The sequence below is a fragment of the Pyrgilauda ruficollis genome, unplaced genomic scaffold, assembly GCF_017590135.1.
Source record: "Pyrgilauda ruficollis isolate IOZ18807 unplaced genomic scaffold, ASM1759013v1 scaffold73, whole genome shotgun sequence".
Lineage (NCBI taxonomy): Eukaryota > Metazoa > Chordata > Aves > Passeriformes > Passeridae > Pyrgilauda > Pyrgilauda ruficollis.
This window is the reverse complement of record NW_024529155.1, coordinates 1255414-1273666: the sequence shown is the minus strand read 5'-3', so window position 1 is coordinate 1273666 and position 18253 is coordinate 1255414. Positions and strand designations below refer to the sequence as shown.

At 36.3% G+C, this 18253-nt stretch overlaps 1 protein-coding gene across 1 annotated transcript in view; it reads left to right on the top strand.

Moving 5' to 3' along the window:
• The first annotated feature begins 682 nt into the window (after window positions 1–682).
• The window catches only part of IGF1 (insulin like growth factor 1), a 46874-nt gene continuing 29303 nt past the window's right edge, over window positions 683–18253 (top strand). The window contains exons 1-2 of the mRNA XM_041485969.1: window positions 683–991; window positions 5246–5402. Of these exons, the coding sequence (XP_041341903.1) occupies window positions 929–991; window positions 5246–5402 (220 nt within the window). The 5' untranslated portion in view covers window positions 683–928. The remainder of the gene's footprint in view (window positions 992–5245; window positions 5403–18253) is intronic.

Here is an 18253-nt window from a genome sequence, read left to right as displayed (position 1 = left end):
CCAAACTGGGCTACTTGTGTTACTATATTCACAGTTTAGTAAGTTCTAGGAAATTACATTATTTCTCCTGTGTGGTTGTTGAAAGATCACAAAGCTATTTTGCCCTATTTACAAGGAGTTCTCAACAATTCTGTTATTTTTAGCAAATCACAAACTGTTGTTTTAGGGTTAATCACGGAGAGAGCTGGAGGTTTTAATTGGTAGTCAGCATATAGGCGTGCCAAATTTCATAATGTAAAGACACATTAAGGGAAAAGTAGATAACTGCCTGCCTGCCTTTTTGTACTATACAAATAAAATACCTATGCTGCTATGCATAAATAAAATGTGTGTGTATATATATACACAAAGGTATGCATATATACAAACATTGCCCATAGGTATTTAGGTTTTCATATATTTGAAATGCAGACACACACACACACACATAAATACAAAAGCACACACAGCTACCTGAAAGTTAACCAGAATACATTTTCTTATTTTTCATGGCAGCACAAGCTCTTTTTGTCTGCTATCCCCTCAGTCACTAATTCACATTCTTTTAAAGGGAAAAAAATATGCTTCTGTGCTCTAGTTTTAAAATGCAAAGGTATGATGTTATTTGTCACCATGCCCAAAAAAGTCCTTACTCGGTAACTTTGCCAGAAGAGGGAGAGAGAGAGAGGCAAATGCTCCCCCAGCTGTTTCCTGTCTACAGTGTCTGTGTAATGTAGATAAATGTGAGGATTTTCTCTAAATCCCTCTTCTGTTTGCTAAATCTCACTGTCACTGCTAAAATCAGAGCAGATAGAGCCTGCGCAATGGAATAAAGTCCTCAATATTGAAATGTGACATTGCTCTCAACATCTCACATCTCTCTGGATTTCTTTTTTCTCATCATTACTGCTAACAAATTCATTTCCAGACTTTGCACTTTCAAGAAGCAATGGAAAAAATCAACAGTCTTTCAACACAATTAGTTAAGTGCTGCTTGTGTGATTTCTTGAAGGTAAATCTTTATTACTATTTCAAATAATTTTTTAGTTTTATTTTGCTGTGTATTGTCTGCTGCTGGCTTAAGGAGTATTGTGCACTTTTCAATAACATTATTTTAGAACTGAGAATTATTTATAAATTGCTGAACATGCAATTTTATGTGATCTGGAAAATGGCTGTATGTAATAGTTGCAATTACATAGATAACTGTAAGGGTAAACTATTGCAAATACATGTCTTAAATTTCACTTCTATTCAGAGAACTTTGTAATATTTCAGTTATGTCATTATTAAAAGGTCTACTTACATCATTTTCTATATTGTTAATGACTGCTTCTGAAAACAAGAACTTTTAGCTGCTTTCTGCAGGTGCAGGGTTTTATAGGAAAAAAGGTACTATTCACATGTTAAGTTTCTGCAGTTTTATTATACACAGTTATAGAGAAAATGTTCATGCTTTCACAAGGAAACTTTTAAGGGATGTTGTCACTGCAGCAATTTTCTGGCAACATCGTGGCATTTACTTGGTTTTTGCTTTCATAAATTAAAAGTAAATGAGAAGTTCAGTTTGTTTTCTACATTAGAAACCAGCTGCGACTCTTGCTGACCTTGCATATTTGTACAGCTTAAGCAATTGTACATAAAGAAAATGGAAATTCCTTTACATGTTCATCTCCAAGTTTTCCCTCCTAGGGAGGGCTTTCTCAGGAAAGTTTGCATGTGAAGTTTGATGTTATGACCCTATAATTTCTGCACAGTAATATAAACTGTCTTAAGGTAAATTTGACTTCAGTAGGTGCATTGACCTCTGTTTCTGTCAATTGGCTCTAGTCCAACTTTCCATTATCTGCAAATTCATACCCTTCAAGAACTTTTTTTCCCCTTAGTATTTTGCAAGGATATTTATGTAGTTGAAAGAATTCTCTTATTTTAATTGCTTAGAGAGTAATATTTTTTTTTAGTTGTTCTTACACTTAAAACACACTTATCTCATTCCTTAATGACCTAATTACAGATCTGTAATTGCAAGGGATGAAATCATTCCCTTAATGTATAAATGGGTATCCTTTCCAACATATTTGAAAGAAGAAGGGTTGGGGTTTTTTTTTAAGTATTGAGCAAGGCACTAAGAGACATAAAAGTAATGTGCTAGTTCCTCAGCTGTGCATCCTGCCAAGCTTCCTTGGAATCAATGTAACATATTGATTTAGGTTAGCATGTAGCCCAGATTCCTTGCTCAAAGTTAACAGTATTTAAGCCTTGATCCACTCCAGAGTATATATGCTTTATTTATATAACAATTACTAGTGAATACTGATATTTCATAATAATTGCACATTTCTACTATGGCTTGATAATCAGGCCCAACCCCTCTGGAATAAAATGTAATTTTGAACATATAACTCTTGATTTCTTGCTGTAGCATATAGTCTCCAAAAAAATGTTGCCTCCTGCATGATACTTATGATTCTTGCAGATGTTCTTGCATGCTACTGAAATGACCAAGCATGTGAAGAATTCTTATATACAACTTGTGTCAAGTGGTAGTTTGTTAAATGAAGGGGACTTACATAGAAGAATTAAGAAGTGAATGAGATGTAGAGTGTTCATATATGACATTCCTTTGTAGTGCTTCTCTTTTGGACTACTAAAAGAGGAATGTAGCAAAAGCTGGCTATTTTACTGAAAAAAGAGGAGATTCCAGCTGTGAAAATATGGTCAGTCATTCTATGAAACTAAAAGAAGTGCTTAACCAGGCTCATCTTGAACCTGTATTCAATTTCCTGATGTAATTAGATGCTTCGATAAACCCCACCCACACCCAATGCATTTTCTTTTAAGCTCTCAACTTTCTAGTCAAATTGGGCATAATGTAAGTACTCTGCTTGATTGTGGAGAACCTGAAGCAATATTGGATTACAACTTTGTATTTTCTTAAGAATATTCCCCTCAGATATAAATGGGTACTTTGATTTTATCACAGGCATATTGAATCAATTAATGTTGTGTTTAATTAAAATGATGAAGTTAAAGTTTTAAACTATGTTTTGGAATTTGCTTTAATTAAATAGTAATTAATTTGTCAAATAATTGATTGAACCCTACAAACATGTGAGCCTGTTTTCTTTTCTGCAAAGTTTTTACTTGTTTGAAAGTTCTTGACTGTTGTTAAATTCGGAGATAAAGTTAGAAATTCTCTGTGGTTTATACTGTGCAGACTTTTTTGGCTTCCACTAAAGGAAAAACAGTAGATAATCTGTTTTGTCGTAGTTCAGTGCTGATATTTATCTGAAAATGCAAGCCAGCTGAGAAGTCTTGAAAAATAAAAAATTGTTAAATGTCTAAAATTTATGTTTATTTCTGAACCAAATGTTATACGAGAACAAATTGTTAAATACATAATGTTCTTGTATTTGTAATGTCTTTCAGCTTTCTGAGGCAGTGTGCTAAACAGCTTTCTGCTTTACTTCCTCAGAACTGGGAACCATCTTAAACTGCAGGTGCATCACATTTATCTTATAAATTCAAAAATATGGCAAAGGAAAAAAGAAATTGTTGTTAAGATATGGAACCATTACAGGAAATAGTGCCTCTGATCTTTCTCCATTTGCCATTGAAGTCATGACCATGCATTCGAGCTTGTTGGGGTTTGCATGGCAAAGTTGGCTAAAGACACTTGTGAATGGGAAAATAATTTTTTTTTTTTATGATATATCATGGGATTTTAAATTGTTCATTATTTTCACAGTGGAAATAAGAGACTCATCCAGCAAGGCACTAAGATCTCTTGCCAAGAAAATAAGAATTCTTAAAAATTATTGACTAAAAAAGGCTCAATATCCCACTGGATCAGATCCCAATTGATCAGAAAATAGAAAACTTCATCTTTTTTTCAAAAGTTCAGTGGAGAAATATTAAAGATTAAATGGTCCCTGAAACCCTGAAACAAACTTTAGGGAAGATGAATCATTTTACTTTCAAATACTTTGCACTAGACTGCTAACACAAAGAAGTTTTAAGCCAAGTTTAACTATATGTGGAAGACAGATTTGTAACTTCTTACCTGACTGCAATGCTAATGCTAACCTTAAAAGAGAATGAAATTAAATGCAGATTTACACCTTTCCAAACTATCATTTTTGGCAAGTGATCTAAGTTCAGAATATGCATTAAGCATATTCTCAGTGTCCTGCTACCATACATAAACATCTTCTTCTAGTTAAAAGGTAAAGCTATCTTCTTTGTATGTTGGGTAAGAAATTAGGTGGACATAAAGGGATACAAAAAGAAGTGGATAAGTGGATTGGTGCAATTTTACACCCATTGCGATCTGGCCTTTCTTCAGTCACAAGTACAGGAAAAAGATAGTTTGTAACCAAATGTAAATGAGAAAAGAATTATCACCTCTGTAGAAACCTCATGGCCACATCTGCCTATGAGGGAATAATGAAGGTCAGTGAAGTACAGCTGCTTACAACAAGTAAAAACTGAAATCTTTAATGGTTTAAAACTCGCGCTCCTGTTAATTTCTCAAATGTTTGCCTGCTAGTAACAGGGAACTGTAAGAGTCACTGAACATGGTCTTCTGCTACAGAAGATCCCACATCAACTCCTGTAACTTTGGCAAGTAGAACCTTACAACATTTTTGCTTTGTCCTGGTGTTTTAGTCTCTAAGGTGGCTGGAGAACTGTGAAGTACTAATAATGAACTATTTTTCTATTGGGCCAAATTTCCTTACAGCAAGTTTGGAGCCATTTATTCTTGTGACAATGTTGATTTTAGTTTAAACAGCCCTTCTCCATCGTACGCCACCCCCATTTCCCACAGTACATTGGCAGACACCTGTCACATTCCCTCTTAGATTACCTGCTCTGAGACAAACCAATTCAAGGTTGTTTTCTTTATTTATATTATTCCAGGCTTCCCTTTGTCCGTCTATTCCACTCTTCCATATTTTGCTTTCCAGAAGCAAATATAAGTTATAGATACTACAGGGTTCCCTAACTAGATATGATTGTGAGTATTCACCAGAATAAATAATCAGTTTCCAAAATACATGGACTAGAACATGTAGGCAGTTGCAAAATCATGGGGAGACATTTCCTGATACCATGTGTGTTGTCCAAGAAATCACAGTACATATATGAATATGTGTTCATATATGTATTCACAAGAGTGAATATATTCTCATTCACAAGGGTGGAGGAGTCATTTTTTGTAAGACTCTTTGGGGAAATTCTGACACTGCTTCTGCTTCCTTGGCAGGTGAAGATGCACACTGTGTCCTACATCCATTTCTTCTACCTTGGCCTGTGTTTGCTTACCTTAACCAGTTCTGTTGCTGCTGGCCCAGAAACACTCTGTGGTGCTGAGCTGGTTGATGCTCTTCAGTTCGTGTGTGGAGACAGAGGCTTTTACTTCAGTAAGTCCACCCTTTCTTTCATTTAACTGCTAAACACTTCCATGTAATCCATTGGAGTCTGCAACTGCTGTAAATGAGCTTAGCTATGATCATGCAGGCTGCCAGCTAGGACTGGTATCTTATACCTGGAAGATGCTCAAGCCTTCAGTTACCATAAAGCCTCAGTGAAGAATAATGTTGTGCCTGTGTTAAACCACTCCGACTTTCTGATAAATTTTTACTTTCAGACTTGTTATTGTTTTTCACCACTTTCCAGCTGTCGCTATTTCACCTGCTGTGTTCCTGCTTTCCACTGACCTGTCACTGAAATTAAACGAATGAGAGCACATACTAAACCCAAGACACTCATGAGGCAAAACTACATGTACCTGTTATGTCAGACTACTAGTAAACACTTGAAGTACACACTTTTTCATACTAAAAACACACTAAGCTTCAACATCTGGTTTAAAAAAAACCCGAAGAGCTGGAAGGCAGCAAGCAGAAAGTTACTGCATCCAGCTATCCGCATGCTTCATCATTTAAATACAGGTGGAGGAAAATTCATGCATGGTGAGATAATAAAGACTAACACCAGTACAGGCAAGGGATAAAATTAACTCTGCAATAGTGAGGATCAAGAAATACTCAACATTTATGTAAGAGAAATCTATTTCTGATTTTCAGCTATTTGCCACTTAAAAAACAAATAGTTAAGAATATATTCATTCTGAATTCATTCATTCTTACATTTTTTCAAACATGATAGAATTTGTGCTCCTGTAGCTTCTAAATGCTTCTAAAGCATTTACTTTTAATAACAATACGTGCTTCTCTGATATCCTTGATATTCCTTCATGGCTGAAGTTTCTTGTCTTCTATGCTACCATTTTTGGTTTTCTGATCATATCCACCCTATTCCTATTTTTTTCTATTCATAGAGTCACTGCTTTGAATGTTTTCTCCTTGCTTGCAATAAAAACAAATTCAGACTCTTGCACTTCTAAATTACAGAAAATTCTAATCTCTTCAACATATGAACTGTAGAGATTTTCACTGTCTTCTTGGTACATTTTATTAAAGTTCACTTTTGCAACCTTAGTTTTACATATGCAAAGTAATCCACTATTCACAAAAGAACCCTTCTTTTCTGTATTTAACACCTCAACTCTTGTTGAGCACCTACTCCAGGGTGCTGTTTAGCTTAGTATTCTGGTGCTAAACACAGTATTAAAAGTACTGGAGTCTCTCATACAGGAATTTACGTTTTCCTACAAACTCATTAGGTGTTCATTTATATACCAAAGTCTGTTGCATTTATTAGCGGCAGAGTTAGGGATTATTTGAGTGTCCTACAAATGTTTTATTGCTGGAGTGCATGTAAAGACTGTCATCTCCCCCTCCTGTTTCTGCACCAGAAAACAATGAAACAATACATCCTAAGAACAGCAGAGCAATTGTTCTTTTACTGTGTACGTATCTCAGGAGTTTCTCTACCAGCAAAATGTTTGCTGCTGGTTCAGAGACCCCTCATGCTTGCTTCCCACAAAAGTAGCTGTTACTGCCCAGCAATCAGACCTACTGTTGGGTGTACTTTGTGATCCTCAAGGTAAGAGGTCATGTGAAATGCTAATCATTAGCAATAACTCTCTTTGCTTTCAGTCTTAGTTATTCTAAGGTTTCACAATCTGTTTCAAACCTCTACCCTAAGCTGGGTCACCCTTAATTTAAAACACCGTGATGGGCTTCCAATGCTTCAAAGGAGATCATTACCTTTGCAATCTTGACCTTTATCTGCTGTCAGTTTAGACTTTCTTTGTAATCTTTGTTATTTTCTGACATTCTGAGTTTTCACTAAAAATAATGCAATGACACCATAAATGTCGACCTTGTTTTCTATGGAAAACTATGGAAGGTTTTACTTATGACTGACCACCCTGTTTTAGGAGCCTTGCACAGTTGCAATCAATAGCCTGCAGTTGCATCACTCAACAGGAATGTTATGAAGCTGACATGTATGTGACCCCTTGCATGCCAAGTAATGTGTGTGCTCTACCTGGCTACTTCTTATTTATGAGGAAGAAAATTAATCTGTTTTAACCCTCTTCCTCTTATTTGTTAGAGTTCAATCTAAAATACAGAACTAGAGAAAAGTAAGCCCAGTAACATTGGTAAAACAAATTGAGATCCTCATTTTAAATGTACCACAACTAAATGCAGCATACTATCAGAAGTTAAAAATTTTGCATGATCTCTTGGGACTTTTTAAGAATGCCATGTCATTTGCAGAGGTAAAAACCCAATGAAATTTTTATTTTGTAGTAAAGAGTATGTCAATAAAAGCAGTATTTTAAGCCTTCTTTTCTCATACTCTGGTTCCTTTAAATAAAGTATAATCAATAGTAGTATTTACCTTTAACTTGCACAGGAAATAGCTGTAAAATTATTTTTCTTCCATCATTCTGTATTTCACTAGAGACTCCAAATTTAAAGAATACCTTTTGGCTGAGGTGGAATTCCTGGTTCAGAGTTAAGGTCAAAGCTTCTGGCTATTCCTTGGGAGTTGTGGGTGGAAGTGAAGATAGAAATAATTGTATTACTTTCTGTTGAAACTCTGTACTTCCCAGCCACAAGGCTATATCTATGGCTAGGACTGGGAGACAAAAATTTCCTTTATACAATCTACTCTGCCCAACTTTCTAGCTATAAAAGGAAACTCTTTACAGCTTCTGAGGAGATGCCCCAGCTGCTTGCCACACACAAGGAGAAGTACTGACTTCAAGAGAAAGTCAAATGTGATTTCTACCACTCTCTTTTGTCTTTAGATAGACTGACAAGGAGCATTTTTCAAAGTTTTTAGGGGAAAACACAGCACAAATCCCCAAACTGAGCATCTACTTTTTTTCCTTGGTGACATTTAACTCCAACCAGCACTGGCTACTCCTCAGACAGCTTTTTGTCTCCTACGATTTACCAGAGAAAAGCAGATTGTTGCCACGTTTTATTTAGGGACATCTCTCTAGGAGAACTTCTGCCCCTGAGGCTCATGTGTGCTAGGTATTGTTAGGAGAAGGTGGCAGAGAACCTGGCCACAGCTACAAAAGTAGCTACACTTGAACACAGCTTTTCTCAATGTTTTTCCAATCTCAAACCTCTGGATCCGACAGTCATGAAGCCAAGTGGGATGGCTTCAACATTCACTTAAATTTTACTGTCCAGGAAGGTCTACCATGGTACTCTCATTACAAAACAATGCTGAGAGGAGAGAATGTTGGAAAAACTTAAAGGAGAAATTACAGGAAACTTACAAAATTGAAAGCCTAAGAGGGGAAATTTTTTTTTTCTTGGAATAGTCCAGTCTTATCACAGGAATGTACTTTGTAATTTACTCAAAAAAAATTCTTTATAAATGCAGAATTTGCTGAACAATCATTCATTCTTGCTCATGCTGTTTTCTCAGGGCTGTTACTACCATGAGATCTAGTAGTTTGTTCTAAGGAGAAAATGCTTTATTCTTTTTTATCTAGTTTCTTCTCCTTTGGAAATATACCTTTTCCTTTCGCAGTAAATACATAGCAGTCTTGCTAACAATACACAAGAACCAATAAAGAAACAGATTTCTTAATTCATTAGACATTTTCAATCTTCTAATTTCTAAAGCCCAAGTTAGATGGCAATACTTACTTGAAACCACAACAATCAACTTCATGAATTAAAATTCCACCTTTTTTTCCTGCCAAAAACACTGCTTTAGTCTTGTGGTGAAACTTCTGAACCATCACTTGCATAAAAAAGAAAAGAACTGAATTTAGGTACCTGAGACACTGGAGTTCCTCTGATAGTCTTCAGAGAATGGAGAATGATCTAGCACGTGCTTCCATGTGTAAAGCAGTGAATCCCATAAAAGATGGGCTTTTCTGGCACCCAGCTTAATGTTCCCTGTGTCAACTGCTTTGAGGAGAATTACTGCAGATTTTTACTACGTTGTTTTTTTTTTTTTTTTTGCCCACTAAGACAATCAAAATTGTGTGCTGTCCTTGGGAAAACCCCAGCTGTGAACAATGTAAGACTATGTAATGTATGTAATGTAAGATCAGAAAATCAGGATAAACCCGTGAACATAATTTTGGGTAACGAGAGGTGTCGTGAGATTCCCATTGCTTTGTAGAGCTAAGGTGTATGTGGAGGAATTGCTGCCTTAGAAAAGAGGAAACAAGCAGCAGAGCAATAGGCAATTACGTTTTGCTTCTCCCATTTCCCTCTTGTTAAGAGCTTCTTGTTTACTTCAGGAAGTCTGCTTTTAAGATGTTATTAAAGTTTCTAGGCCTGTCAGACCTATCAGCATAATTACAAGAGATGGCATGGCACTCAGTTCTTTAAGCACTCCATACCTGTAGGAGCTATGAGTCATTAGCTCCTCTCTGCATCCCTGATTGAAAGGAATGTTAATGTTAGAAGCCCAGCAGAGGCATGCTGAAAAGCTGCCACGGACACACGCAGACTCTGGTGTCACTGACAGTCTTACAAATCTTTGCAAACATATGCTGGTCATCTTGGCTGTGTTCACACAGAAAGAGCTGAGAGTGTTTTTAAGTTCCTTGGTCTGGCTACATGCCCCACTCACGTCCAAATATTATATCTATGGAAGATTTGAGTGTATTCCTCTATCTATCCCTAGGTTCCTTACCTCTCACAAGAAAGCCAACCTGGAAAGGAGCTCAGGTATGCTTTAGCCAGGTCTGCAGGGCCAGTGCTCAGGGAACCAGAACTATAGGCACAGCTACTGATGTATCTGTATAAGAAAGAAAACAATTCTGGCTTCTGGAATGATATCACTGCGCAGTCAAACAGCTGACACAAGTTTGATGTGTGCTTTGTTGCCCCTGGTAGTAAACATTGAGGAAGATCTCTGAAAATAAGCCAGTCTTTGAAAGAATTATCTCATTTTTTACCACTTTAAGAAAGGATAAGGAGTTGTTCATAAAGGTTAACCTTAGTTTAGTGAGGTTAATCTCCTTACCTCCTTAATAACAGAGAGAGAGGTTCTGTCTTCTTTCTCCATGGATTGCAAAATCTAGGAGGAGTTAGCCTCTGATAGACACTAAATTTAGTTCCTGCAAACAGGTCTCTACAGCTAGTTCCTCAAGTCACAAAGGATTTTATAGTTTTTCAGCCTTTTCCTTAAGAAGGACTGCAGTAGTGATGATAATTTTAATGAAGTGACTGGAAACAAATCATTGATCAAAATTTCAACAAGAAACATCTCTGTACAAAGTGCCTACTATCAAAACCAAATAAGTACATTTTCTCCAGAAGTTCAATTTATATATGCCCTTATTAGCTGGTAGATATTAGAGATGTTAATGCTTTTTATGATGTTTACCTTTTTTTTATGCACTAGACCAAGCTCAAATTTAGTCTCAAATAACAGAAAGCTGTTACTTGACATTTGATTCCCTAACTGCTAGATGTGTATTTAATACACTGTTTAGTCTCATGTTGGATAAAGTCACTCAAAGAAGTGCTTGGCAACATCAACATTAATTCTTGGCATAGCTGCCCCTCTTACTTTTCCACTGAATCTTAAATACTGAGAAAAACCCTTCCCTGACTTCAGCTCTGGCACATGCTCAGTGCAATCAGCCAAAACCTTTGCCTATGGACCTCCTTGTTTGTTCTGGTATCAATAAAGCATTTGTGATTCTTGATCAACAGCAGCAGGAGTCACAAAGCAAATCATTCCTTTTGGCAGAGCCACATGCTCCCTTAACGAAAACCTTTTGCATTTACTACCTGTGCATGGAGGGCATTCCATGCATAGTGCTCACTCCAAAGGCAGAAATTCACAGAGCCGTTTCTCTAGGGCTTATTCAGCACTTTAGCTCTTAGGCACATTTCAAACCCTTTCACATCACTGAAAATCCAATAGAGACTTGAAGGCACCTTGGAGCTTTGCTAACAAAGGATGGATCTGGGCTTGCTTATTAAACCATGTCCTAACGTCAGTATTTCCCTGTGACACAAGCTTAATTGTTCAAAAATATGACAACAAATTGAAGAGATAACCAACAGTTCAGTAATTTCTCAGTCCAGAAATCAAGACAAATACCACAAATGTATACTTATTGAAGAAATTATGCTAAATTTATCTCTGGTAATAACCACAGGAACTTCAATGTCAAGAGGAAGGAAAAGCCATTAATTTCTACTTTCTATGTAGTGCATTTAGTGCAAAATTATTATGAAAGATAAAGCCCAAAATGCTGGGTCTAACTTTTAAGTAATGACAGCCATATTTCATGTTTGCATCAGTAAATGAGGTTCTGAGAACAAAATTTCTAACACATCCATAGTCTTTGGAGGGGCATACCATATAATGACCAGTGGGTAAGTCCAGCTTGTGGAAAGTTACTTAAATTCCTTCAAAAATCCAGCCCTAGTCTGAGATACTTGCTGTGTTTTCTGATTGAATCCCATACAGAGAAATTTCATGTTCTCAGTATCCTTACTTTTACTAGGCAGAGCAGAATGCATTTTCTTATCTCATGTTAAATCCTTTAATAGTGAAAACTGGAACAGCTTCCTTTTATCAAAGGAACTTTCTAGGGCTCATGTGTCTCTTGCCTTTTTTTTTTTTTTTCTTGAGTCTACAGTATATTTAAATATTTCCCATCTTATTCTGAAATTCAGCTGTGAGCCCAGTCTTCCCATTTATGTAATATATCCCTTCTAGAGTAAGAGGAAGCTTCCAGACAGCAGGCCCTTCTGCTTCCTTATGTGCCCATAAAAAGTGCTCTATTAAAACACTTCCTTTGGGAAATTATGACTCACACAAACCTGAAATTATATTATATTTTTTATACAGAACTATTTGTTTATATTGTTTTTGTCTTTGTGTATTGGGCAGAAATTTACACAAAGCTGAGTATGCAGAAAAAAGAAGGTGATGGTTCAGACCATTCTGATTCAATCCAGCTTAGTGAACTCTTTTCTTTCTGAAAATAAATATTCTAGGAACACTATTTCTATCTCCAAAAAAGTAAACACTTAATACCCCCAAATCCTATAAACAGCAGGTTCTAAGTAAAAAAAATCCTACTGAAAATTGGTATGACTTCAAAAGAAGGTTCATTAACAGCCATATCCTTCTAAGGCAATGGATAAAATCTTAAATTATGCACACAAACTTTGTATTCTAAAGAAAATCTTAAAGTGTATTGTTTATGCAAAGGTATAAAACATCTAAGTGTCATGGAGAGTATTGTAGGGAAGACGTCATTCTGCTTGTGGATCTGAAAAGATGAGTACATTCCTAATTATGTTTGAAGGCTGTTCCAGACCACATAGAATAAATCAAATTTACAAGAGGGGATTTTTTTTTTTTCAGACTTCCATTAACTATACTGAAGGTTTCTTTTAGTTCAGGCCCATGAAAAAGACTGGATATGGTCTTCTACTCTTATAATGAAAACTTTACGGTTTCTTTTTGTAAGTCTTCATTGATTACTTCAGACTCCATGAGAGCTAATAAGGATATTTATTTTAGGTTAACATAGCAGGTTTAAATTGAATACGCTTCCTACCTTGAAACTTCAGTGGATAAATAATAATATTGTTGCAATAATTTGCTTCTACATCCCCCAAATTCCTGAATTACTAGTCAACAGGTCTTCCATGAAAAAAACTTAGTTTTTCCTACGTATTTCAAGTTTTATGTTTCTTTCCATTAAAGTTTCCAGCCTTTTACAGACATATTTAGTTTGGCAGGAAGAATCTGGTGACTCATAGACTGTAGAAATTTGAGAGCAAGCTACTGAAAATGTATCTAATTTCTTCTTGTGTAATTTGGGAGCAAGCTACTGATAGTATGTCTAATTTTCCTAGTTTAATCAAACGTATTATTGGCAAATACATGTCCTGAATAAAAGCCATGTTTATTTCTGAAATATATAGCTAAGATTAAATGCAAAAATACCATATATATTTGCTTTTAGAACACTTCTGGAGTTTTTGTTTAATTGTTTCTGGCATTTCTCTCTAAATCAATGGACACTGAATGAAAAACAGAGGCACTAGCTGAAACAATTTGCATTACAATCTTACTTATATTTTGGAATTCAGTAATGTAAAAGCGCTCCTTATGATGTTTTTGGTGAGGTTTTTTTGGATTTTTTTCATATCTTCAAGAGAGGATAGAGGTGTAGGAAGCATAGGTGATGTTATTATACCTCCATGATTTATATAAAGAAACATAGATGTATTAAAAAAGATCTCATCTGTATTTTATGTTATGGACTATACTGCTCCTTTCATATCTTTTCAGACAAAATACTTTTAAATTCAGACCTTCCTAGACATATATCATTTTAATTTGTCCACATACAGAATGAACTTGCTGAATGATTAACACTGAACGGAGTGTGACCTGAAATAAGGAGATTCTGGTTCAGATTCAGTCCATCTACTTTTGGGCACTTAAATGAGGATTCTGAGCTAGGAGTCTACTCAAGCTCATCCTGCAGTCAGTGAGAGGACTAAAAAACTTTCAGGGCTGTCATTAAGTTATGAATTTTCCCGAGGACATACTTTTCTTTCTCCACTAAATTAAGCAGGAAGCTGTAGCAATTGCACTCATGCTCATTAAGTCGGTTGAGTAAGGACCCTCCATTGGGAGCCTAAATTTTGGTGGAATTAATCTGTTTAAAACCACAAAACCACACAATGAACTTCCATGTAGAGGTAAGGATGCACTCATACAGACCCCATTTTAGATCAAAGCAAATCCAAGATTTTTTTAGCTGCTATGGTATAGTGCAGTTAAGCAAAGACCCAGAAAGTGCCTTATGCAGGTAACACTAGTTAGAGCTGCTCCTCTAGCTCTTAAAAACTCCCAGGCTTTAATCTGACTAAGTGTGAATCCTGTTGGAGAAAGCACTCCAGTTGGACACAGTAAAAGTGCAAGGAAAAGTTTATATATCTTTTCTTTCTTGATATAATATATAGAATATACTCTTACATGTTATAGCAAGTATAGCAACTCCTTTGTGGTTTTTTTCTCCAAAACAACGTGCACTTTCCCATGCATAAGTAATGAAGCAGTATTTTATACTGCTGTTCCCACAACATCATTTTTATTCCTATGAGTATTCATTTCCCAGCTTTTAAAGAAATTGAGACAACAATAATATTTACAACCTACAGAGACAACTCAATATCAGATGTCATTAAAGAAGGATTTTCTCTGTTAGAGGTCTGTGCCTTCTGTCATGGTATCGTCACGGAGAAAGACACAGAATGACACTCAAGTACAGTTTTGAGATACTCGGGCAATTAAACATTCAAAGTCAGGTTGGATGGGGCTCTCAGAAACCTGATCTAGTTGAAGATCTTCTTGCTAATTGCAGAGGGTTGGATTACGTGATTTTTAAAGGTCTCTTCCAACCCAAACTATTCTATCAGATGGAAGATTTAAAATATAGCTACTGTTGACCTAATGAGCTCACCTCTAAAAGCAGTAATGTGACTGAGTTAAGAAAGAATCCCACTGAGGCTGTAAACCATTCAGTGAGTTGAAACAAGAACACAGAGCATCTCTACCTGCCTCACTCCAGTACCCCTCCTCATCCAAGGCAATATAGAAAAGCACAGAACCACTTTCAAGACATTGGCATTTCATTATCTTCTCTAAAGTGATCCCTTTGGAGGGAACAGTAATCACTGTAGTTAAAATTTCCAAACCATCTATGGGGACAGAAACTGTTCTTTAGGTTGTTTGGACATTGATAACCCTTTTTCAGTACACGTATTGTTTTGAAGCAGAGTAGAAAACAAGCACTAAAATCAAGAAAGAATTATTTATACTTGCTATGAATAAATATGTATATGACTTAGCTTATTTCAAGGTGCTCTTAGTATTGTGTGTTGTACTATTCCCAGCTGGTTTGGCTTGAGGAAAATGGGATAGAAATGATGCTGTCACTTCACATTTGCTTCTGCATTTAAAAGACATAAAGGGTGTTCTCGTATGAGACACAAAAATTATTTCAGATGCTTAAGGAGTTCTACCACTATTTCAGGAATTACATACACTAAATTTAATATAGCTATTCCAAGATACACACATTTTAAAATGTGGAATGGTCAAGAAAATCTATTGAAAAAAAAAAAAAAAAAAGATATTTTGCAGAATTTCCCCCTTGTCTTTCTTTTTGCAAAAAAATAAAATTAAATTCTACAACTGTAGCTACAATGGCATTAAGTCAACTCCCCTAATTTTTCTTTCATAGTCATTTCGTTTTAGTTTTTGAAAGCAGGAGGACTTGATGCAATAAAGTACAACTATTTCCTGTTATCACTAAGATGAAGACTAATAAAATGAGCAGAATTCATAAGTGGTGATATTCTTACTGTCTGCTGTTCTTTTCAAATAGTTTATACTCTGATATGAAACAGATGAAATTCAAATCTGTGAAAAACAAAAAATTTTTAATAAATAAGGCTTTCCCTGCCCCCATCAAGAATCAAATAAACTGCAACAGATTCTGAATGCAAAATGATTATATTTGAATTATGAAACAGGTGGAAATATCTTGTTTATTTTTTATTTTAGGATGTAATGTTTTTAAGGTGTATTTCTACTTTTTTATGTGGCAAAGGGAAAATGTTAAGGAAAATCTGATATGTAGTATAATAAAGTAGGGACAAAGCCAATGCCAGAGAGAGAGAAAATAGTAATGTTAATAAGCAAGGCTGGCCCTGTCCAGGAGTTTCTTCATAATCCAAAATTATGATTCCATGGATACTCACTCACAGTTATCTGTTAACTTCATATGGCTTCAGTTCATTGACGATAGTAGGATTTAGTCTGAGGAATTCTATTTCATGAGCTCTCTGTGCTATGCTCACTAAAGAAAACATTGATCATTGATTTTCCTAGGTCTTTTGGCCATAAGTGTCATTACACCACAAATATTTTCCCTTGACTGGATTCCCATTGCTTTCCTACTAGTCACCTGTTTTTCCTAAGAACTACTCACTGAACTTCTAATATTTTTCTTTCTGTGTATAAATACAGCAAATAAAGGCTCTTTTGAGCAATCAATAGATACCATTTGTTCCTGATTTGAAAAGGGTACATGCACATCAAAAAACTCCTCATTTTTAACATTATTCAGACCAACCTGAAAGGTTTGTAGTGTAATTTTAAAGATCATCTATCATTCAGTTCTTCATACAATCATAGAATGTACTGAGTTGGAACAACCCCATCAGGATCATCAAATCCAACTCCTGACCCTGCAGAGGACACTCCAAGGGTCACACCAAGTGCCTGTCCAAATGCTTGAACTCTGTCAGGCTTGGTGCTGTTACCACTTCTCTGGGGAGCCTGTTGCAGTGCCCAATCACCGACTGGATGAAGAACCTTTCCCTAATATCCAACCTAAACTTCCTTTATACATCTTCATGCTGTTCCCTCAAGTCCTGTCACTGGTTACCACAGAGAAGAAATCAGTGCCTGCCCCTCCTCTTCCCCTCACAAGAACATCGTAGGCTGAAATGAGGTCTCCCATCAGGCTTCTCTTCTCCAGACTGAACAGACCCAGTGCCCTCAGCCACTCCTCACACGGCTTCCCCAAGGCTCTTCATCATTCCCATGGCCTCCTCTGAACATCCTCTAAGAACTTAATGTCTGTTTTACATTGTGGCACCCAAAACTGCCCCAGCACTGGAGGTGAGGCCACCCCAGCCCAGAGCAGAGCAGCACAATCCCTCCCTTGCCTGATGCCCCCAGGACCGGGATGTCCCTCCTGGCTGCCATGGCACTGATGGCTCATGTTGAACTTGCCACTGACCAGGACCCCCAGCTCCCTTTCTGCTCTCCGGCCTCCCTCACACAACCAGGGTTGCCCTGTCCCAGGTGCGCAGTCTAGCACTTACCCTTGTTAAACTTCATGTAGTTGATGATTGCCCATCTCTAATTTGTCCGAGTTCATACATAATTGTTTGCTAAAGTGCCTAAATTAGTCTTGATTTCGTGGCAGGTAGATGGCTAGATGTAAAAGATTGAAAACCAACTTTTGAGAAGTGTTACTCTATTTTCAAAAAGCAGCATGAGTCCCATGAATAGCCAGTGAGACCTTTAAAGATCCTAAAGGAATAGGAGTCAGATATTTAGGCATTGAAGAGGCAGATGGACACTCAAGAGATTTTTCAAAAGCAGTCATCTGTCTAATTTCCAATAAAATCAATGATAGGTGAACCTAGGTAGGTTGTGAGGTGGTTTGTTTGTTTTTTTGTTTTGTTTTTTTTTTTAAATTTGCTTTTCTAATCCTTCCAGGCATATGCCTGTGTTTTTAGTTGCTTCAGCATCTTTGGAAATACAAGTCAGGGTCCTTAGTTACTTGTCTAAATTTTGCTTATGGACCTTATTGACTATTTGTGAAAAAGTTATCACTATTAAAAGCTCTTCAAAATGAGAATTGGCATAATGACTTGGCTTCCTCTCTGGCGTTAAACACACTAATGCACTTAGTATGAAATCTTCTTATTTCTAGCATAAATATGTGAGGCATCAGATGAAAGCTAATAATTTCCCAAGCGAGCTAAAAATAATGATGGCTGAATTTGAATTAATATTCTAAGAGGCATTATGGAATAGACAGTGGTTAATAAGTACTGTAAATGCTACCTTTCTACTAACCTCATTTGCAAGATGCCAAAGCCTAAACATGCACCACAAACAATACTGGATGAAAACCAAACATGAGAAAAATTATAATCACTGCAGAAAGTTGGAGACAATGCATACTTTATAATTTTCCTTGTCTTCTAACCTGGATAATTTAATTTAAATTCTCACAAAATTCTTTAGG